Genomic DNA, 24,840 nt, shown 5'->3' on the forward strand with positions numbered 1-24,840 from the left:
CAGTAAACATTACTCATGAAGAGTTGGAAAATATGCATCTCATCTATGGGGTCACTGAATGCAGTGGAAAAGTGCTATAGTGGTGCTATAACGACATGCTCACTTGGTGACAGTAAGCACATAACATACTTTTACATCTGTCTGCGAGCTGTTGCATTACCCTGTATTTTATGTTGTATATTTTGGTAACAGCATATTACAGGTTTTTTCACTATTGTGATGTATATTTACCAAAGAAAAGATAATTGGGGTAAGATACTGAACAAATTATAATTACAATATTATTCTGTATGGAACCACTCATAAAAATTCCTGAATAACATCCAAAATTTTGTCAATGGAGTTCAGGTCCACCCTGTCTATGCATATTAATAAACTTATTGACATTTTTAATGGCTTGGCTGCCCTCTGAGGCCTGTACAGTAATAAATATTCACAATATGCATTTAGTCATAGAAGATATTATGGAGAAAGCAGTATGCATGACTCCAGAACCTAACTGTAACAGGGGAGGGGAGGAAGAAGTACAAAGTTAGTAAAAACAAGATAATAAGTAAAAGAAAATAACTCATTACTTTTAATAAGCATTATGTAAACACACAGTTATATCTTCACATGTTTGTAATATATTATCTATAAATGTTGTACAATAAAAGTTTATCCAAAATTGAATTAAATTATAAAATTACCATCTTCTTCAGTAAAAACTGAGACTCCTAAGCTTTGAGGCCCTGCACCTGCACTGTTGTATGCTTGAACAAATATAACATACTCTGTAAATTTCTGAAGACCTGTAAGGAGGATTCTCAGCTCGGCACCTGGGAGAACTTCATATGTTTTATAATGGAATGGTTCAGATGAGTTACTTGTACGGTAACCAATGTAGTAACCCATTATTTCTCCATGTTGATATTGATCACGTGGTGGCTATAAATAAAGAAATAGATTACAAAACACATTAAATATGAAAACAAATAGTAAAAGCACAGAGACGTTAATTTATAAGTTCGAGGTAACAATTTATGAAAAACTATTTATGAAAATTGGCTGAACAAATTTTGAACACACTAGGGGGAAAAAGGGAAAAGAAAGCATCATATTTCAAATACAGAATAGGAATGCTAACAATGGAAAATCTAGGATGGAATGTAACAATATAATGAAAAGGATAGTTGCTACTACTCACCGTGTGGCAGAGATGCTCAGTCGCAGAAAGGCACAGCAAAAAGACCGTCAGAAAATTAGCTGCGAGCAGCAACGCCTTATGGGAGAGGCAACCGTGTGGGGGTAGGGAGGAGGCTGGGGCAGGGAGAGGGAGGGATAGTAGAGTAGGGGTGGGGGTGGGGGATAGTAAAGTACTGCTGGGAGCAGGCAAGAATGAGGTGGAGAGAGTTTCAACTAACTCTTGTCATGCCCAACACGACACCCTTTATTTCAATGAATGCTCATAGCCTGTGCCATCTGGATCCTTCCCACCACCCCATCTTTCCTGAACTGCACAGGTGGGAACTCTCCCTGGAATATATCCTATGTTCCCATAACCCTCCTGGCCTCAACCTTCGTTAGTCATTATCCTTGCCCATCGAATCCCTTCCTGTTCCCATTACAGCACTACACAGTCCTATATTCCACCAATGCACCCCATCTTTTAACTACTCCCCTTTCCTGTTAACCCCTCCTTCACTCCCCCTGCCCTCCGTACAACCTCCTAACTGCACCTAGCTGCCTACTCTCCACCTCGTCCCTGCACGCCTCCCAGCAGCACTGTACCATCCCCTCCTTAACCCCACTCATTTGCCTCTCTCATAATGAGCCTCTGGTCATAGTCTGGCTCCAGCTACCAGAAACTGCAGTCATGTGTGTGTTGCATTTGCACCTGTGTGTGTGTGTGTGTGTGTGTGTGTGTGTGTGTCTGTAATGTGGATGTTGTCTATTTTTGACAAAGGCCTTTTTGGCTAAAAGCAAATTTTCTGACAGTCTTTTTGTTGTGCCTTTCTGTGGCTCAGCATCTTTGCTATATGGAGAGTAGCAACTATTCTTTTGATTATATTGTTACAGAATAGGAGTACAGTAGATTTTATTGAGATTGCTTGCACTGAAGCTTACAGATTCACATACATGTGATGTTCCTCATGCTTTTCTCAACAGTGACAACTGTTATGATTTGTTGTATTAGGTACAGTGAAATAAAGCAGAACCAGTCATTATAAACAGGTTAGATCTTGAAAATATGATTACCAGAAGACAAGTTTAAGTAGGTATGATACTTTTACCTAAGATGTGCAAAAAATGGGATTGTTGTTTCCAAAATGTGGTTAGATAATCACATTTATTGATGTAGTAGTGATATTCTTTTAATTTTTATTAAAATACATTCGTTCAGAAATTATTTCTATCAGGCTCACCCACAATGTTTATTAATGTTGTTCCTGTTATAACACAAACCTACAGGTTTTGTGAGATCATGCACACATTCTAAGGAAAAATGTAGACAAGAAACCTAGTACACTAACATGAACACAGTTATTTTCCGGAACAAGTGGACAGCTGTATGTATTTTAGTAATGTGCAAGGATTATTCTACAAGATTAACAGAACAGTGGGAACATTATCTTTCATCTAGCATTGCTTTGTTTTTTAATGTGGATACCATTCACGATAATTGTGGATGAAACTAACCAAAAAAGCTCCAATTATGATCTCATGCATGGTGAAATCAACAGTTCTAAGTATGTTTGTTTCCTTTTGGATTATATACTTGGATCAACAGTTGGTGCAGGGATTGGCAGCTGACTCACAACATTAAAAATATAGCATACTACACATTAATGGATAGAAAGACACTTTATTGAATGATTACATGATTTCAGAACAGGCACTGGGAGTGCTTACAGCCATTAAACTCCTGAGAGTATATGTATGGAGTGATTTAATATTGAATGGACTCCTAAAACTAGTCATAGAAAAGGTAGATGCCAGACTGAAATTAACTGGGAGAATCCACAAGAAATGTAGTCCAGCCACAAATAATGCAACATAAAAAAACCTTTGTTCAAGCAATACTTGAGTATTGCTCATCCCATAACCATACCAGATAAATTCGTTAGAAGAAATAGAGAAGATCCAAAGAAGAGCAGAACATTTAATACCAGGTTCATTTAGCAAGCATGGAAGTGTCACAGATATTAGCATCCAACTGCAGTGGCAGATGCACATTATAGTGTGGTTTATGTTAAAATTAAATGAGCTAATATATCAAGAAGATAAAATTAGAGAGATTAAAGCTCAACAGGCACCATTATGCCTTATGATCCATAAGAGAAAATAGTGTGCTTTAGCCAATAAGGAAAATTTAGAAACAGTATGGAGTTTCACAGGAAAACTATGTAAATACCAATTTTTGTAACAGTGCTGTTTGTTATAACACTATCTGCTTTACTGGCTCACATGCACATACGTGAACTTGACCCTCTAACAAATTAGAAATCTAAAAAGAACAAAATTGTCTCCAAATTATTCCCTGTTGGCATAATTACAATGAATAGACTCATTTCAGATCAAGTTTGTGTCATCTGTCTGAGATATTGTGTCAAACCACAATGGAATTTCTTTCGCTATTCACATTTGAGTATGGAAGACAAGACATTCTTTTCGCTAAATTTGACAGTTTGGGAAAGAGACTAGGGTTACACTATCACCTTTCAAACAGATCTTCATTTTCAAGAGTATACATTCAGGTTAAATAAAATTCAACTTTGTGGGCAGATTGAGTGTGACATAGCCTACAGTCTACTCATTCTGAAAACAGAGACTTCATTTTCTTGGCTGCTGAGTGCAGATGACATTCTCTCGACAGTCAAAAACAAATATTTTCAAATATAACAAAAACAGTGTAAGATATTACTGCCAAGTTATAATTTTGTTCTAACTTATCAGAAACATATTTCATCACATACTCGGTATGCAGTTTTCAAAATCTCATCACTATTAGAAACATACATCATTTCCAATAATTGGAAGGGTGACTACAGAATTGTTACTATTCTGTACAATGTCCGAATTTTGACTTTCTCATCTGTGAGATGGAGACAGCACTGTTTCAGCACTCATCGTATCTGCAGTTAATAGATGTTAACCAGGGTGCGATTTGTGCTTTTACCAGTGGGGGGGGGGGTGTCTTAGGGGGTTAATAGAATTATATATGTTACTAGCTTGTACCGTGGCATCACGCATGGTTAAACAGCTACTTATAAATAGATGTTAATGCCGAAACTCACTATTCACGCGTATGCACTATTAGAAAAGCCATCCCTTGTTATATCTTTAAAAGTACATTATAGGTAAAGCTTATTTACAAAATCATCTATATACAGGTATACGAGGGGAATTCAAAAAGTAGAGGCACATTTGCGAAAAGCTGTACTTATTCTGATGATAGAAAACTGAAACATATTAATAATATTATTAGTAACACTTATTAAAATCTTTCAGTGTTTGGCTCCACAAATTCAAATTATATGTAAAGTTTTACTCCAGTGCGTGGGAAATAAACATCCCAGGTTGGGATGCATAAACTAAAACCAGAGGAGGGGATGGTCTGATGCAGAGGGGGGGGGGGGGGGGGGGGAAATCCCCCCCATCCCCCCCTGCAAATCGCACACTGATGTTAACAGATGATAATACAACTGTTGTAACGCACTGCCAAAATATCAGTAACACTGAAACCAGCATTTTGCGATTAAGCACAATTTTCATTTTCTGGACATGCAGCGTGTTTATAGCAATTTCAACATATGTATCTCTGCACAATGTCTTTTCAGTTTGTGCACCCATAACAAAACAAACTGAATTGTTGGAGAATTCTCAACTCCCAAGTTTCCAATTGCATCTCTGAATGACTCTAAAAATTTCAATAGTTCTTTTGCAGTGTTGTTGTCATAACCAGTAAGTTTTTCAGAAATGCCTCTGTCTGGAAGCAGTTCCATGATTTTGTTATACTGTCTTATTACATAGTGTAGCATTCTAAACAAGCTGTTCCACTTACTCTCCATTTCTTGCTTCAAGCTTATCTGCATCCAATTCACATCAAAAGTTTTCTCCATGAAACGGACACTATCTGTAGCAGCATAAGTCATGGAGTAAACCACTCCAAGCCCATTTATCAAATAATTGTCAACCAATATGTGTTTCTGGACTGTATTCAAAACATGTGTAATGCATACATAATGCTGAAAGGATTGCAGTGCATTACATATTTTACTGTCTACATCAGTGGCAAATGAAATCACATTAAAATGCTGGGGATTTACTCCTAATAGTTTGAATAATGTTTCCTCGATGTAGCTCAAAATAAATTCAGCATTTTTTTTGCCTCAGAAAAGTGAGCTGTAACAGTACCATATTTTGCAGTGCCTAAGCCTGATAAGCAAAGTGCGCAATACTGTACAGGCAACATATTTTCCAATTTGTATTGGTCCATATATCAACTATACATCCACATGCATTCATGTCTATTGCCTAGATAATATTGAGCATCAAACTCACTTGTATTTTATTGGCTTATCTTTCAGTACTTTGTGCTACAATCATAGGATGAGGGAAAATGTTGGAAACGTCTACATGTGACAATTCTGAACCAACATTTGCAAGCTCCTGACATAAAGCATGAAATCCTACACCTAATGTTAATGTAAATAGATGAAGGTCTCCAACTCACAACTCTATGCACCTTTGTATTTACTACAGCTTTCACTGAAACTGCTGATGCTTCATAACTTATATTTGTCATATTTTGCAGGAAAGTGTCTTCAGATGTGTGGTGGCACATGTATAAGACAGGAGAGCAGAGCACTTGCCACAGCACATATAGCCCACATCTTTATCAGTTATTAATGAAGATCTTTCCCAGACATTGTTACAACTGTCATTTTCCACACTCAGGATATATTATTTTGAATTAATTTTTCCTTTTATACTCTCCTTCATCTCGCATTCATGTACCATGCTCCTACAGCTGGCAAGCTGTGCTTGGGTAACTATAGTTGACAGAAGGGCAATTCGAGTGCATGGCACTTGAACGAGCATCATGGAAGTTGAGTGCAGTTGCCCTCACAGTTCACATGTACTGAGCAATTTGAGTGAACATGCACACCAGTTGCAGACATATTGCCTTTCGTGTGTGTGTGTGTGTTTGTGTTAGTTTCTAGGTTTTGTAATCACTGCAAATTAATCGATGCTCTATATTTTGCAACTGAGCTCTTGCACATATATCAATGCCACAAACATGTGAATAAATGGATCACATTGAGGGAATTTGAATAATGTTGCATTCATCATGACTGTGACACATAATTCTGTTAAAAGAATGCATTTTCAGTTCAAAAGAAAGATACTTCAATATCAAACCTTATGAGCCTTTTAAAGGACCATTTTCAAGTTATGTTGTTTGTAAACTACTGTTGAAACTATGGATACATAATTACAGTGTTTTAATCAAACAGTGGAAAATCAAGGATGGAATGTAACAATATTACAAAAAGGAAAGTTGCTACTTACCAGACAGCGGAGATGCTGAGTTGCAGATAGGCACAACAAAAAAACTGTCACAAATATAGCTTTCGACCATGACTGCAGTCTCAGGCAACTGAAACCACTCTGCAAGCAGCAGCACCAGTGGGTGATGGGAGTGCAGACTGGGTGGGGGTAAGGAGGAGGCTAGGGCAAGGAGGGGAAGGAATAGTATGGTGGGGGTGGCGGACAGTGAAGTGCTGCACATTAGACAGAGGGCAGTGGAGAGGCAGGGAGGCGGGGGGGGGGGGGGGGGGGGAGTACAGGAAAAGGAGAGAAGTAAGATGACTGGGTGTGATGGAGGAATGACGGCTGTGTAGTGCTGGAACTGAAAGAGGCCAGGGGGGTTAGGGGAATGTAGGATGTATTGCAGGGAAAGCTCCCACCTGCACAATTCTGAAAAGCTGGTGTTGGTGGAAAGGATCCATATGGCACAGGCTGTGAAGCAATCATTGAAATGAAGGATGTCATGTTTGGCTCGTTTCAGCTAAAGGGTAGTTTACTTGTTTCTTGGCCACAGTTTGTTGGTGACCATTCATGTGGACAGACAGCTTATTGGTTGTCATGCCCACATTGAATGCAGCACAGTGGTTGCAGCTTAGCTTGTAGATCACATGACTGGTTTCACAGGTAACCCTGCCTTTGGTGGGATAAGTGATGTTGGTGATCAGACTGGAGTAGGTGGTGGTCTGTCCATATCAAACCTACTAACCACCAGCAATACATCCAGTTCAACAACTGTTCCATACCAAGAAGTCCCTTTGATACAGCCTTGGTCTTCGCAGTGATGACTGGTTCCTCTTGAAATATACCAAAGGTCTCACTGAAGCCTACATAGACCATAATTATTCTCCCAAACTTGCACAGAAACATATCTCCCACGCCTTATCTTTCCAGTCTCCCACCACCTCCCAAAGTCCCACCATCCAGCCACAGAGGAACTTTCCCCTCATAACTCAATACCACCCAGGACTGGAGAACTGAATTATGTTCTCTGCCAGAGTTTCGACTACCTTTCGTCATGCCCTGAAATGATAAATGTCCTGCTCACTATTCTTCCCAACCCTCCCACAGTGGTATTCCACTGTCCACCAAACCTACACAATATACTTGTCCATCCTTCCACAACCCCTGCTCCCACACCATTACCTCATAGATAACCCTGTAATAGACCTAGATGCAAACATCCTCCCACCACTACCTACTCCAGTTCAGTCACAAACATCACCAAGGCAGGGCTAACTGTGAAACCAGTCATGTGACCTACAAGCTAAGCTCAACCACTGTGCTGCATTCTATGTGTGCATGACAACCAACAAGCTGTCTATCCACATGAATGGCCAATGAGAAACTGTGGCCAAGGAACAAGTGGACCAATATGACATCTTTCATTTAAATGACTGATTCACAGCCTGTTCCATATGGAACTCTCCCACCAACACCAGCTTTTCTGAATTGTGCAGGTGGGAACTTTCCCTGCAATACATCCTAAATTCCTGTAACCATCCTGGCCTCAAGCTACATTAGTCATTGTCCTCACCCATCCAGCCTCTTCCCATTCCAACATTACACAGCTGTCATTCCTCCATCACATCCAGTCTTTCTACTTCTCTCCTTTTCCTTCACCCCCCCCCCCTCCCCACCTCTCCACTGCCCTCTGTCTAACCTGCAGCACTTCACTGTCCACCACCCCCACCATACTACCCTTCCCCCCTTCCCCCATCACCCCAGTCTCCTCCTTACCCCCACCCAGTTGCCACTCCCATCATGCACTGTTGCTGCTGCTCGCTGTGTGGTTTCAGTTGCCTGAGACTGCTGTCGTGTGTGTGCATTTGCATTTGCATTTGTGTGTGTGTGTGTGTGTGTGTGTGTGTGTCTAAGTCTATTGTTGACACATGCCTTAACTTCATTTTATATAGTTGTTTCTTTATTATCTAGTTATTACATATGTCTCCATTTGTTGTTATACCTGATGGTAGCAGGCAACAATTTGTGCATAACTGGTCAGCATTCTGTATTTGGGGATAGTTTTTCAAGTGCCACCCTGTACAAGAAAGTTAAGAACTAATGCATATTATCTCATCCCATTTGCTTGAAGGAATAAACAAATGATGTAAGAAAGCCTCCCAAAACACCAAACCCATAACCCGCTCCATGTTCATTGATGATATCTTCATGATCTGGACTGTGGGCCAAGACTTCCTATCCTTGTTCCTTCATAACTTCAACATCTCTCCCATCCACTTCACCTAGTCTTCCTCAACCCAATGTGCCACCTTCCAGAATGTTGACCTCCACCTCTATGATGACGGTTCCATTCACAACCCTATCCACATTAAACCTACTAACCAGTAACAGTACCTGAGTTTTAACAGCTGCCATCTCTTTATTTTTAATTTTTTTTTAAAAAAAACCTCCCATACATGCAGTCTGACCACAAATGAACAACATATGTGCAGTGATGATAACTCCTTTGTCCTGTATGGCAATGTTTCAGGAAGGCCTTCAAAGACTGGCACTACCTCCGAAACCTAGTCCACAGATTTTCCATGCCATATCCTCACACATTCCCAATCCTCCCACTACCCCCATGAATCAGCTAAAAGGAACACCTTCCCTGTCACCCAACATCACCCTGGACTGAAACAGCCAAACCATATCCATCCTCTGAGCTTTCATTACCTCTCATCATGTCCTTCCCTCCTAAAGTGATGCCTTGTCACCCACCCAACCTACACAACATCCTAGTCCATCACTATGTTACTCCCTCTCCCAACCCCTTGCCACAGATATCATATCCCTGTGGTAAACCAAGGTGCAACACCTGCCCAATCCAACCACCCAATGATTCACACTCCAGTCCTGTCACAGGCTTATCATACCCCATGAGAGGCCTGGCCACCTGTGAAAACAACCATGTCATAAATCAACTCTGCTGCAAACATTGCACAGCTTTCTATGTCAGTATGACTACCAACTGCTGTCCACAGGATGAATGGCCACCGCCAACCCATAATTTTCCTGGTGCCAGTCTCTGGTAACCCACTGTCCTCACACACCCCATCCAACAGTTTCTCCTTTCTCCATCCTGTCACCCCCTGCCCCCTCCCAGTTCACATCACCACTTCACTTTTCCCCACTGGCTCTGGCAACCGTGCATTGCATGCCTAGCCCATGCACCTACCACCCCTCTCTCCTGCATTCCTACCTGTAAAACAGGCTGCCTCCTTTTCCTGTCACCCACTGCCTCTCTCTCTCCCTCAACCACCCCACCTGACACAAACTCCATCACAACCGATACAATCTAGTCCACGTGGCGACATGCAGCACTGGCACTGTGTGTCCACCAGCACACATGTGTGCCCACGTGTGTGTATGTGTGTGTGCTTGACACCAGCTCAAAAATGGCTTAAAATGCTTACTGTGAAAGGTAGGAAGTTTCCTTTTGTATATACCTATCCATGACTCAGGGCTTCTCCTTTTCAGTGAATGGTCTTCTTTAATCCAGAAGTATTTAGAATAAACAAGTGGCATATACTTGGTTACAGAGTAATAACTATAGACATTAAAAGAGGACATCTAATTACAGTTTGCATCATATATAAAAATATTGTCATCCTCCACTACTGTAGGTTAATTTATTCACTTCATAACTAGTTTTGGGAAATTTATATCCATTACTATTGCTTTATTATTCATGGGACTGCACCTGATAATGGAATCTATTTGTTTTGCTTATCATATTTGTCTTTAACACACTTGAGTAACAGGAAATTTACCTTCCAGCTTACATGAAGACTTTCTGAGCTGACAGCCCTGACTCTTATTTCTTGTGGTGCTTCTCCAGGAGCTTCTTCTGCAGTGGTTACTGTGATTGTATCACTAGCATTTGAAGATCCAAGACTGTTTCTTGCTGTAACTCTAAAATGGTAGCTATTAGCTGGCTGCAGTCCAGTGATACTCGCAAAAGTCTGATCACCCGGAACAGTCATCTGAGAAACATTCTTCTCCCATGCCACTACACAAGAAAACCAATGATTATGTCTGAAAAGGATGTTATTAACAAAATGAGCATATTAGCCTTTCAGAGGACTTTTAACACCCTAACTTACTGTGATAACCTTCAAAGCAGTTCTGCATTTGGGATTTTATCATATCCTTCTCTCATTAAAGAGATAGTATTGGCCATATGGATGTGCTCTCTCTCTCTCTCTCTCTCTCTCTCTCTCTCTCTCTCTCTCGCTCTTTCACATGCAAACATAAACACAAATCCTTCAGGAATTTTGCATAGTGACATACTCATTGGATTCTTTATATTCAATGTGCTTCGTGTATAGAGCTGAAATATTGTCAGCAGTGCAAAATTATTACCAAACACTCAGTGATAAAGATATTTTCTGTTGCAGAGTAAATTTAATCTATTGGTGTTATGATGTTTCTACTGCATTTTGTATCTGCCATGCCAAATCTTTAGTATTATGTTGCATTTACTGACTATTTGCTGTACGTATAGCACTTGCCGACTTTGATTTCCCTGATCCTTAATTATATTTTTGCTCTATCTTTGGATGCTTTATTACATTGAAAACTTAATCAAAGTAAAACTTGAGGCTTTAAACCCGACTGTCAAGTAAGAAATAATAACAACATGGAATTTAACAAGTGTTTGTAAAATGTGGTCAGTGACAGTGCCTACTACAAGTCAAAAAAAACAATTTTGTAGAACTTGAAATTTATGAACCTTAAAACTCTACCATCTTGTGATCAAGATGTATGTGACAGGCAAAATGCCACCAGACTTCAAGAAGAACATAATAATTCCAATCCCAAAGAAAACAGGTGTTGACAGGTGTGAAAATTAGCGAACTATCAGTTTAATAAGTCACTGCTGCAAAATATTGACATGAATTCTGTACAGACAAATGGAAAAGCTGATAAAAGCTGACCTTAGGGCAGATCAGTTTGGATTCCATAGAAACGTTGGAACATACAAGGTAATACTGACCCTATAACTTATCTTAGAAGATAGATTAAGGAAAGGCAAACCTACTTTTCTAGCATTTGTAGACTTAGAAAAAGCTTTTGACAATGTCGATTGGAATACTCTCTTTCAAATTCTGAAGGTGACATGAGTCAAATACAGGGAGCGAAAGGCTATTTACAATTTGTACAGAAACCAGATGGCAGTCATAAGAGTCGAAGGGCATGAAATGGAAGCAGTGGTTGAGAATGGAGTGAGACATATTTGTAGCCTATCCCTTATGTTATTCAATCTGTACATTGAGCAAGCAGTAAAGGAAACAACAGAAAAATCTGCAGTAGGAATTAAAATCCATGGAGAAGAAATAAAAACTTTGAGGTTTTCTGACAACATTGTAATTCTATCAGAGACAGCAAAGGTCCTGGAAGAGCAGCTGAACGGAATGGACAGTGTTTTGAAAGGAGGATGTAAGATGAACATCAACAAAAGTAAAATGAGGATAATGGAATGTAGTCTAATTAAATCAGGTGATGCTGAGGGAATTAGATTAGGGAATGAGACGCTTAAAGTAGTAGATGAGTTTTGTTATTTGGAGAGCAAAATAACTGATGGTGGTTGAAGTAGAGAGGATATAAAATGTAGACTGGCAATAACAAGGAAAGCATTTCTGAGGAAGAGAAATTTGTTAACATTGAGTATATATTTAAGTGCAGGAAGTCCTTTCTGAAAGTATTTGTATGGAGTGTAGCCATGTATGGAAATGAAATATGGATGATATATAGTTTGGACAAGAAGAGAATAGAAACTTTCAAAATGTGGTGCTACAGAAGAATGCTGAAGATTATATGGGTAGATCACATAACTAATGAGGAGATACTGAATAGAATTGGGGAGAAGAGGAATTTGTGGCACAACTTGACTAGAAGAAGGGATTAGTTGGTACTACATGTTCTGAGGCATCAAGCCATCACCAATTTAGTATTGGAAGGAAGTGTGGAGGGTAATAATTGTAGAGGGAGACCAAGGGAAGAATACACTAAGCAGATTCAGAAGGATGTAGGTTGTGGTAGTTACTCAGAGATGAAAAAGCTTGCACAGGATAGGGCAGCATGGAGAGTTGTGTCAAACCAGTCTCTGGACTGAAGACCATAACAACAACAACAACAACAACAACAACAACAACATGGAATAATTGTTAGATGAATAAAAGCTGTCACACTGTGAAGCCAGATAAAACAATTAAGTTATTTACAAATGAATACTCTGCAAAAGATACCCATACTTTTCCAAGAGTATAGAAATAAATGTGCTAACATCAAAACACCAATGGCTGCAAGTGTTCATGAACTACAGTCTTTGCTACAGTCTTTGCTTATCTTCAGCTGTTCTGCTCTCATTGTCAAAGACAGCCTGACCATCCATCACACTTGGGTCATTGCAAAATTGTGTAATGCATTAACATGAAGTTTTGCTTTAAATTACAGAAAACAGTGGCAGACGCTCTTAGAATGTTAGTGCAAGTGTATAGTGTTGAAGCAGTGAGAAGAAAGTGTATGTCTCAGTGGTTTGAATGCTTTAGAGATGGAAAGGATGATGTTGAGGATGATCTGTATTCAGGTCACTATGTACAATCCCAGACAACATTGGATGAGTGTGATGATCAGCAGGTGCCTTTTAGAATGAGAGCAGAAGAGTTGAAGATATGCAAACACAGTGTAAGCACTATTGTTCATGAACATTTGCAGACATTGCAGACATCCAGCAACATGTGAACATGGTGCTTCGAGTGAATCAACAAGAAGTGTTTGCTGACAGTTTACAACAGATTTACAACCAATGTCAGAAGTGTGTTGTGGCTAATGGTGATTACTTTGAAGGCAACTAAGGGTCTTTTCTTTGTAACTCTTGTTTTCTTTATTTTCAAAGACCGGTCACAAAACTTTTCAGATGTACTTTGGATGCTATATGACGTGTCAGGGCTATATGCATGATCATCCTTTGTTTCTGTTACCCAATAGGTTCTTTATCATCAAATTGAACTTAAAATAATTCTTATCACGGGAAATGTATATGTATTAACTAAAGATACAGTATGAATATCATCAGCAACATTTTAGCTTGAAAACTTAGCTAGTACTGTAATTAAGATTAGCCATTTTTTTAAAAAAAATTATAGGTAACTGTCAGTCTCAACAATTAAAACTTCATTGTATCCCACACAATTTTTAACAACATTAAAACACATCTGGCTCATAATTAGCAACTTGTCATAGGAAGGCAAGAATACAATAAACAGAAGTGAAAATACTGCAAAATGTGGAAAAACTTGACCAAGACAAAGAATTACAAATGTTATTAGAGCAGAAAAAAAGCTACTCTTTTCAGAGTTGAGTTTTTGAGTGGTGTATAGGCATAAAAACGAGATCTGGAACATAGTAGCACAATGTATAATTTGTGTTCTCTTTCAGAATTCACAGCCACAAACATAAAGACAGCTTCATTGTCACAGAGTGGTACTCTGAAATATATTGCCAGTTTATAAGCACAATAGGGCTCCAAGTGGATCACAAGGACAATCTCTCTCTCTCTCTCTCTCTCTCTCTCTCTCTCTCTCTGTGTGTGTGTGTGTGTGTGTGTGTGTGTGTGTGTGTGTGTGTGTGTGTGTGTACTATGAAGAAGTTTATTCTCATCACTGGTGCATTTAAGGAAAACATTTATTACATATCATTAGATATTTGGGTAACACAGGAAACCATTTTATAGTTCTTGTTTTGTGTGTACCAACCATTCACTGTATCCAATAATCAATGAGTGACTATGTTTATTCATTTATTTCTTTATATTCTACTAGCATTTCCTACTTCTGTACGAACATGATAATTTTATTAAATTATTCACAGAAGTGCCAGATATGGAGTGGTGTGGCAAATAATTTTTAGATATAATAATGAGATGTAAGCCAAAGTTTCTGTGGTATTAATATGCTCTGATGTGATTAATCATCTGTACAACTGTAGAACTAATGAATTGGTAACCAGGATCATTAGACTGCTGTTGGAATATATTGTTCCAGTGATATAATGGTGCCATTCCATTCATTTTTGACAAGCTTGAGCACAAGCAGTTTATATTATAGCTGTGCGTTAAAAGGAAACTCAAATATGATAAGATGTGGAAGTGTTTACCAACACATTAAGATTATAACAGCACAGAAGATTAATTTTGGAAGCTCCGATGACAATAGTGTCAGGTTAGTTGGTTAGTTTTATGATTAAAATGTCCAACAGTGAGACTATTAGTAACCATTATGGATAATTCCACTTCCAATGATTAACTGAACTTCTTGGCATCTAGACCAATCATTTCTAATCTTTGATCAGAAGCTTAAAACTATGTTGACTGAATAGTCTTTCATCAGATCAAGAACACCACGAGAAAAAATTTCTCTGCAACAGGTCTATTGTTTTTGTCACTGGCATATCTGGCAATAAGCACTTTTTACTGAATGTTGCAATGACAACATTAAATCTGTGGATAACAAGTATAACTGAGTCTACTAAGTCCTTATAGACAGCTTCATATGAGCAAGAAGTCTGTAATATGCTCTAATCCAAAAATGTTACTAAGATACAGTAGTTAATAACTTTCAAAATAAATTTTGGATGACATACTGATTATGATCTTGTTATGAAATTCTTGTCTATTTTGTTGTACTTATTTTTGTCTGCTGATGGACAAATAAAGTGAACCAATCCTTATTAAACATTTTATTAATTTTACAAATTTTTTGAACTTCTTTGTAAGATATGTGGTGATATGGTTTCTGGGTGGCCATCAAACATTATGGCAATGTTTAAGTGACAGCAAAAATGTTCATCACAGATGTGTTTATTTATGTGCCTACAACATTAGTCTATCCAGAATTTCACTGAAACCTCTAGTGCAATTGTTTTGACAAGTCCTACAACATCTGCAGGTAATTTTCTGTACATGTTTTTGCAGCATAATCAGTCTCTTGATCCAACAAAAACTTACCTAATTTGTGCTTATGCTGAATAGTATATACAGTGATTTGACTGTTGCCACTGTAAGGTTGCTCCCATGTGAGATTTACAGCTCTGCTACTAAAGTTGAGTACATGAAGATTTCCAGGTGGCTCAGGAACTTCTTGAACAATGACCCAGATCTCTGATTGATCATTCCCATATTGGTTATCTGCATGACACAAGAATGCTGAAGTATCATTTCGAAGAACATTTTTCAGTGTTATTCTCGAGTGAATACCGAACTCCAAGCTTTCTTCACTGACATCAGCCCTTGGATGGTTATGTGCCTCAAACAGATCCCCACCATGAAACCATTTTACTGTTATGGGCTTGTCACCTCTTGCCACACAATCAATTGCAGCTGTCCCACCTTTAGCAACAGTCACATTCTGAAGAGATGTGGAAAATCTTGCAGGAACTGGAGAAAAAAGTAAATATTCAAATAAGTATGTGGCCTGTGGTACTTTTGGCTTTTAAGTTTTGAACTCTATTTATTCAGTAAACCTATATATTGAATTAGCAGTTTCAATGTCATTTCAACAGCACAATACAAAATTCCATGTATCCATTATGTGAATATCTATTATAAATCAGGATTGGCAGAAATTATAATGGTGCAGATACTTTCTATTTTCATCTGATACTTCAAACGTAACATTTATCATTGCCAGTTTACATGGAAGTGACAAAAATCATAAGATATTGATACGCACATATATAAATGGTGATATTATCACCTACACAAGGTATGAAAGGGTAGTGCATAGGTGGAGCTGTAATTTGTACTCAGGTAATTCATGTGAAAAGATTTCCAACATAATTATGGCTGCATGATGGGAATTAACAGACTTTGAATCCAGAACGGTTGTTGGCACTAGAAGCATGGAATGTTCTGTTTTGGAAATCGTTAGCGAATTCAGTATTATGAGATCCACAACGTCAGGAGTGTGCTGAGAATACTAAATTTCAGGCATTACCTCTCACCACTGACAATGCAGTGACCAATGGCCTTCACTTAATGACTGAGAGCAGTGGCATTTGTGTAGAGTTGTCAGTGCTAACAGACAATTAACACTGCATGAAATAACTGCAGAAACCAATGTGGGACCTACAACAAATATGTCTGTTAGGATAGTGTGGTGAAATTTGGCACTAATGGCTATGGCAACAGATGACCGATGCGAGTGCCTTTGCTAACAGCATGAAATCACGTGCAGTGCCTCACCTGGCTCGTGACCATATCAGTTAGATGATAGATGACTGGAAAAACATGGCCTGGTCAGATGAGTGGTGCAGGCCCTATAGAGCCAGTGTCATGTTTGCGATTGGTTTGAATAATGTTCCAGGAAATTCAAGCGAATAATTTGGCCACCCAGATCATTTGACAAGAATCCCATCTAACAATTATGGGACATAACTGAGATCAGTTTGTACACAATATCCTGCACCGGCAATAATTTCACAATTATGGATGGCTATAAAGGCAGCAAGGCTAAATATTTCTGCAGGAGACTGGCAACCATTTGTTCAGTCCATGCCACATCAAACTGTTGCACTACACTGGGCAAAAGGAGGTCCAATATGATATTAAGAGATATCCCATGACTTATGTCCCCTCAGTGCTTGGTGATTTTATTTATTTACTTATTTATTTATTTCATGTTCCGTAGACCTTGTATTGTGAGCATGTCACATGAGATGTGGAACAAGTCAAACATACAAAACAACAAACATACAAAAAGATACAAAACAGTCTTCATTAAATATATAAAAAATGTTCTACATAACTGCATATAGTTAATACAAAGTTTAGAGGAAAAACAGATATTGTACATATAACAGCAGATTTCTTTGAGTGTTAATACAAAATTTCATGTTTTAATTTGGAGAAAAATTGCAAGCACATTTCTTTGTTAACAAGATGGATAATTCTATCTAAATGCTATTTCCCTTTTTGCATCATAAAACTTTTCTAATGTATAAACAGACATATTTAACAAGTATTCCTTTAGTTTTGCTTTAAAAAGAGATTCATTTTCTCTTAAACATTTTATCTGGTCAGGGAGATGGTTAAAATTTTTTGTTCCTGACCATTTGACGCCTCTCTGAACAACTGTCAGGTTCTTAAGTTCACAATGAGGATTTTCTTTCCCTCTTGTATTATATTTGTGATAGTTCTTATTTGATGGAAATTGTGCAGGGTTCTTAATTACAAAACGCATCAGCGAATATATGTACTGGGATACAGTGGTCATTATTTGCTGTAGGGCTCGTAATGCTCCTGAATGTTGGGCTCCTCTACGACAAAATGTACTCATATTTTTTAAATGTATTATTTTTGTAACATTTGAAGGTAATGACTATAACATTTTATTTCTCTGGTTAAAATAGTAAAATATGCTATACACTTAAATGTTCTGAACCATTGTTTCACCAATAAAATTAAACATTACTCAAAACACTAAAAGTTCCCATCGTGGTTGACTTTTATTACCTTCATTCATACAGCAAAGACAAGATGTTTGAAACAGAATAAGACATTTATAAGTCACAAATGGATGACTTCCATTTTTGTCTCTGAAGGGCTGCACTAGATAACAAACTTAAGTGACTGGCTGCTAACTATTCACAGGTTGATAGGGGTTGGACTGCGGACGGAAGAGAGGAAGGTGTGAGAGTGGGTGATTAAAACTGGGGAAAAAAGGTTTATGAAGAATAAAAATGTGATTTAATGTGTTTTACATTATCTGGTGTCATGTGTGGCCATTTCACTTTGTGTTTTGAAGGAAGTGAATTTGAAGTACCATTAGCTTTTACCATTAGCTTTTGAATATTAAATGTTGTCAACATAATTACGGATGTAAAGTAACAAAATCACATAGATGGAAATTTAGTGTTGATGACCATCAGAAGTTCCCTTAATTTTGGTGATTAATGCTCATAAAGAAAACTACAGTCTTGAAGAAATTAACTATAGAAGTGTTCCTATGTTGCTTTAATTTTTCAGAAACTTGATAGCATGGATTTTGTAACTGTTAAAATTTTGAAGTAATTGACAAGCATTTTACTCTAACTAACAGAGTATTTATTTAATTTATGTCTTTTGCAAAGAAATTGGTAACTGTTAAAACAAAGTAAAGCATACAGGAACATGGAAAGATTCTGGTAGCTGTGAGGGGTGTTAATAATGCAGTATATTTGCTTGCATTATAATGAGTAAATTCTGGATAACTTTTGAACTTGTTTTTAAGTGTTAGTTAAAGTAAAATGGTTGTCAATTACTTGGAAATTTTAACAGTTACAAAATCCATGCTATCAAGTTTCTGAAAAATTACAGCAATATAGGAAAACTTCTATAGTTAACTGAAAGAATGAAAAGATGTTCATTTTTGATAGTTAGAAGCTGTTTTCAGATTGGAGTATCGCATGGTTTGACATTTAGTAACTGTTAGTCCACAATCTGAATCTGACTTAAGAATAATGATAATGATGATGCTAATAATAATAATAATAACACTAATCACTATTCACAAACATAGTAGTGTTTAATTATTAGTGACTGAAAAACAGTTTGAGTGAATTTATGAAAGTAATTTGAAATCTGAAAGATCAGTTGGAGGGAAATGATATGTCAGTGATGGTCATTGTGAATAATGGATGAAATAAGAGAGATAGTGTGACAAAGGCAGAGAATGTAATGGTTGAGGATGTCGAGATCCAGGAAAGACAACAGAACAAAAATTGGAAGAAAGGATGATTAATAGAGACTCTGAAGATGGAAGCACAACAGAGTTAAAAGAAAGAGGAAAAGAAATTTATTAAAATATGGAAATAGTGGAACCCTGAAGTAGATTGTGTACATCCGGATAAAGTAAGACCTAGAAGAAGGGAGCAACCTACAGAGGTAATGGCATTTATGATGCAAAAGCTGCACCAGCAGCTTTGTAAGAAAACACAGGACTGTCGTACAGAAATACAGCAGCTACTTAGAGAATTTGAGAGCATCAATAAGAAGATAGACAATTTTAGCAAAAACATAGTCAAGAAGATTGAAGAAACTAATTGAAGGCATGATATGGTCACTAAACAGTCAAAAAAAGTAATGAAGGAAGAGCATAGAAAACCGTAAGGATGAGATTGGCGAGGGCAGTTTGACAAATTAAAGGACAGGCTGAAAGGGCAAACTAGTGAATATGAAAAGAGGTAATTCATTATTGAGAAAGAGTTGAGTGAAATTAGGTAAGAAGTGAATGTAGTAAAGACAGGTGTTGGGATTTTTATTCTGGTGGCATCTTTGCTGTGTGCAGTGATGGCAGTAATATTTTAAATAAATTTGTTACTAAAAAATTTGCACCAAATTCCGAACTATATCCTGTGTCAGATTGAGATATGTGCGGGATGATAGTCCAGAAGGATAACCAGAGAAGAGTAACATTAATTGTGTAAAGAATCTTTCAGCTGCAGACAATGAATCATGGTGGTGTGAAGTCAGGGAAAGGAGCACAACTTTTTAAGGAATTTAGTAAATTGTTTTTAGAGGAATACTGGTCCAAGAAGAAGCAAAGAAAGGCTAACATTGGGTTCAAGTGAGCTCCTAGTTATAGAAGAGGAAGGAGAGAACATTTTGAACACTGCTGACAAAATAAAAATATCTTAACAATACATAATATGGTTATTAATATTGTTAGCTACAACAGGTGGAAGATATATTTTGTTGGTGCTTCACAGTTTAACAATTTTGACTGAGATAAACTCACACTGCAATCTTCTTCTTCAGCACACCAGTGTAAAGGTCTGCACAGAAACAGCTATGTGAAAAATCCATGCAATATACATGTTTATTTATATATAAAAGCCGACTTCAGAATTTACCTTTGTGTGAGACTGTATATACAAGATTTGTGTGTCAATTTGAAGTTCCACATTTTCATATTTTACTGTTCACATCACTTCTGCATAATCTTTCACTGATTGTATCAATACCCATTTCTATTGTTGATATATTGTGAAATTTTGAACATTCATGAGTGCTGTGTTAAACTCATACTGTTATCATCAATTATAGGCTTAAACTTAATTGTGGTCTTTTAAAATTTTTAGAACAGTAGGCCTATCCTCATTCTCTAATTTCATTGTACAATTACATGAGAAACAGGTTATTTTTGAGAATTTTTGGATGCTTACAAAACTATACTTTCATGAATTACCAGTATGAGTGTTTTATGTACATAACTTATTTAAAAGTAAATCAGCATTTGTGGTATACAGTTCTGCCAAAGAAAACACTACCCCTGATTTTCAGTATATATCAGTGCAAATAAATATGCATTTTTGAGAATTTTCGGAAGGTACTGTTGTCCTTTACGTAATCTATGAGCAATTTGTAATAAATTGGTGTTTGTTATTTAGTTACTGTAGCAGATATTCTAAAATATTGTGCTATAGCTAGTTTTCCATTATGGAGGAGTAGACTATATAATATCTATTTATCATAAATTAACTCTGTTTTTGAGTTTGCTAACAACTATAATCAACCTCAAAATGTTTTAGGGAAATAGTAATTTTCACCACAGGTTTTTGCACTGCCTTTATAGAAATCTTGTTTTGTGTACTTGCTCCAATTTCTATAGGGAATTGGCAACTTTATAGCTCAACAGATTAAAAAATAGTCAACAGGTTTACTTTATAGGTGTTTGTTCACTGCCTTGTAATACATTGCAGCAGCCAAAATGCAGTCCCCCTGTGAAACATGGGATGAGTTAGTTGACATTCATAAGCAGCTGGAAATTGTCCTGACTATTGCCAAATGATTGGCAGCTGATGCAAATCAGTGTGTTGGAAGAGCTTCTGAGAGTTGTGTACATGTGATACCAATACCAGAGGTATCTCAATTACTATCCTCTTCCATGGATTCTGTCTTCTCTGGCAAAAGTACAGGATCTGTCAATACTTGCCCACTTGACTGCAAGTGGTATGTCAATGGTACATCTGGGTGTCCTGTACAGGGTGGATGGGGATGAGGGAGGACTTAGGGTGTTGTACTGATCCCCCTAACCAACAAGTCTGGGGTGCTGTCTTTCACAGAAACCCACTTCACCTATTTTGGAAAAAGCTGTTTTGTCTGGTGTCAAGAGGAGACCAATATGAAGTGGAAGGGGGTCTATTAAGCATTGGTAGTTCACATGTACTGCCCTCAGGGAAATGACAGCAAGGGACGGGAAAGGACACCAGGTGCACTCAGTATGTATGCCTGGAGGCCTCACTCAACATGTTGAAGAGACTATTCCAGCAGCTATTGAGGGAACAGAGTGCAATCAATTGCAGACTGTGGCATGGGTTGGAACAAATGATGCCTGTCGTCTGGGCACCGAGGTCATAGTTGGGTCATTTCAGAGACTGGCAGAGAAGGTTGAGAAGACCAGCCCTGTGCATGAAGTATCAACAAAGCTCACAATTTGCAGCATTGTCCCCAGAACTGATGGTGGCCCTTTGGTTCTGAGTCAAGTGGAAGGACTGAACCAAAGATTTCAAAGGTTCTGTGACAAGCTATGTTGTCATTTCCTGGAGTTGCACCATAGGGTTGAGAACTATAGGGTCCCCACAAATGGATCAGGTGTTCACCACACATCAGAGGCTGCTACTCAGGTAGCTGATGGTGTGTGGTGTGCACAGAAGGTTTTTCTTAGATTAGGCAACTCTCCACTAAGTCTATATAATGATAGCTGTAGGAAACTTCAAAGCATCAGTGTAAAATTGAAAGAAATGCCTGCCAAACCATTTGTAATAAGTGCCAGAGTTTCAAACGCCCATGGAAAGAAGTGAGGCTCACATAATACTAGGTACAGAAAGCTGGTTGAAATCTGAAATTGATAGCAGTGATATTTGGGGAAAATTTAAGTGTATGTCGAAAGGATAGGCAAATGTGAAATTGTGGTGGTGTATTTGTCACAGTAGACAAGAAACTCAGATCCACTGAGATAGAAATTGAAGCTGCATGTGGGACTGTTTGAACAAGACTCAGTATCAGGAGTGGGCACAAAATGATAACTGGGTCCTTCTATCACCCACCACACTCATCTCTTGAGGTAATCAAAAACTTTAGAGAAAACCTCAGTTCACTTATACATAAGTTCCACAATCATACTGTAATTATATGTGGAGGCTTTAATCATCCAACAATTAACTGAGAAAATTACAGTTTTGTTAGTGGTGGGCATGATAAGACATCCTGCGAAACATTACTAAATGCCTTTTCTGAAAAGTACCTGTAACAGATAGTTAGGAACCCCATTCATGATGGAAATATATTGGACCTAATGGCAACAAATAGATCTGACAACTTTGAGGATGATGTTTGAGGATGTCCACACCTAAAATGGTATCGGTGACCACGTTGTGGCTGTGGCAACAATGATTACCAAAGTACAAAGGACCAGTAAAACAAGCAGAAAGATTATATATATATTTAGTAAACTAGATAAAAAAATAATAGTGTTGTATCTCAGTGAGGAACTTGAAACTTTCAGCACAGGGTAGGAGCACAGAGAAGAACAATGGCTCAAGTTGAAAAGAATAGTTGACCATGCACTGGATAGATATGTACCCAGTACAACAGTTCATAATGGGAGGGAACCTCCATGGTATATAGTCACTGTAAATAAATGTCTAAAGCGACAGAGATTACTGCATAATAGATGTAAAACAAAGCATAGGGCTATAGATGGAGAAATGATGAATGAAACACGTTTGGCTGTCAAAACAGCAATGTGTGATGCCTTCAATGACTGCTGTAGCACCAAAGAAATTCTAGTCACATTTAAAGACTGTTAGTGGCACCAAAAATTGTGTCACATCCCTAGCCAATAAGACAGGATAGCAAAGCAAAAACTGAAATGCTTAACTTTGTTTTCAAATGTTCCTTTCCAAAGGAAAACCCAAGAGAATTTCCTCAATTTAAACCTCATACCATGAAAAGATGAATGAAATGAGTATTAGTGCCAATCAAACAAATTTAACAAAGCTCCAGGGCTCGATGGAATCCCTGTCAGATTTTATATTGAATTTGTGGCTTAGTTAGCTCCTCTCCTAACAATAATCTTCTTCTTTCTTTATTTGTTTGGGTCATCTAAGGACCACGCACCAATTTCAATGCTTCCTTGTCTGTTGTTTTTCCTCGAGTATTCTTTCATCTTTTCACTATGTATCCTTTTTCTCTCCTCAGACCATTTCTTGCCAAATCTTTCCTAACTTCTTGAACCCAGGCTATTGTTGACTTTTTGTCCCAAAGATGTTTAAAAATCTGTTTGGTTAACCTGTTGCTGTTCATTCTGTATAAGTGTCCAAAAAATAGGAGTCGCCTCTTTCGTAGTGTTTTATTTATGTTTTCTATGTTGCGATAAACTACTTCATTGCTTTTTAATTTCCATAGCTCTGTACTTTTTGGTGGTCCAAATACTTTTCAAATGATTTTTCTTTCTAGGACTTCAAGTTTGTGTAATTTGTAGTTCAGTACTAAACATTCACTTGCTTAAAGACATTCTGGTTTTACTACTGTGTTGTAATGTTGTATCTTCAAATTTTTAGACAGACACCTTTTGTTGTAGACATTCCTAGTTATTCCATACCCTCTCTCCATTTTATTTACTCTTTCTTCTATAGCGAATTCTTTGATAATCTATTGTAGATCCCTCAAACCCGCACCCAGATCTAGAAGAAAGAACAGGTCTCACCTGTCTACAAGAAGGGTAGTAATGGTGATCCACAAAACTACTGTCCAATATCCCTGACATTGATTTGTTGGAGAATCGTAGAACATATTCTGAGCTCAATGCCAGCCAACATGGATACCAAAAACATGGCTCATGTGAAACCCAACTCGCACTTTTTTCACATGATATGCTGAAAGCTTTGGATTAAGGTAGTCAGGTAGATGCAGTATTTCTTTATTGCCGAAAAGCATTTGACTCAGTGCCACATCTTCAATTATTGTCAGTCATAGGGGTATCAAGTAAGATTTGTAACTGCATTGAGGGCTTTTCAGTAGGGATGACACTATGTTATCTTGGATGGAGAGTCATTGTAAGATGTAAAAGCAACTTCAGCTGTGCCTGAGGGAACTGTTCATGTTGTATATTAATAAAATGTTTATATGAATTACCTAGCAGACAATATTAAAAGCAATCTCAGATTTTTTGCAAATGATGGAAGTTATCTATAATGAAGTACTATTGGAAAGAAGTTGCATAA

General features: G+C 37.7%; 1 protein-coding gene across 1 annotated transcript in view; it reads right to left on the reverse strand.

Annotated features, from left to right (window-relative positions):
- The window catches only part of LOC126235453 (Down syndrome cell adhesion molecule-like protein 1 homolog), a 137,462-nt gene that overhangs the window by 89,296 nt on the left and 23,326 nt on the right, over nucleotides 1-24,840 (reverse strand). The window contains exons 3-5 of the mRNA XM_049944175.1: nucleotides 15,584-16,012; nucleotides 10,347-10,585; nucleotides 690-927 (exon numbers count right to left, since the gene is read on the reverse strand). Of these exons, the coding sequence (XP_049800132.1) occupies nucleotides 690-927; nucleotides 10,347-10,585; nucleotides 15,584-16,012 (906 nt within the window). The remainder of the gene's footprint in view (nucleotides 1-689; nucleotides 928-10,346; nucleotides 10,586-15,583; nucleotides 16,013-24,840) is intronic.

This window comes from Schistocerca nitens, chromosome 2, assembly GCF_023898315.1.
Source record: "Schistocerca nitens isolate TAMUIC-IGC-003100 chromosome 2, iqSchNite1.1, whole genome shotgun sequence".
NCBI classification, from domain to species: Eukaryota; Metazoa; Arthropoda; class Insecta; order Orthoptera; family Acrididae; genus Schistocerca; species Schistocerca nitens.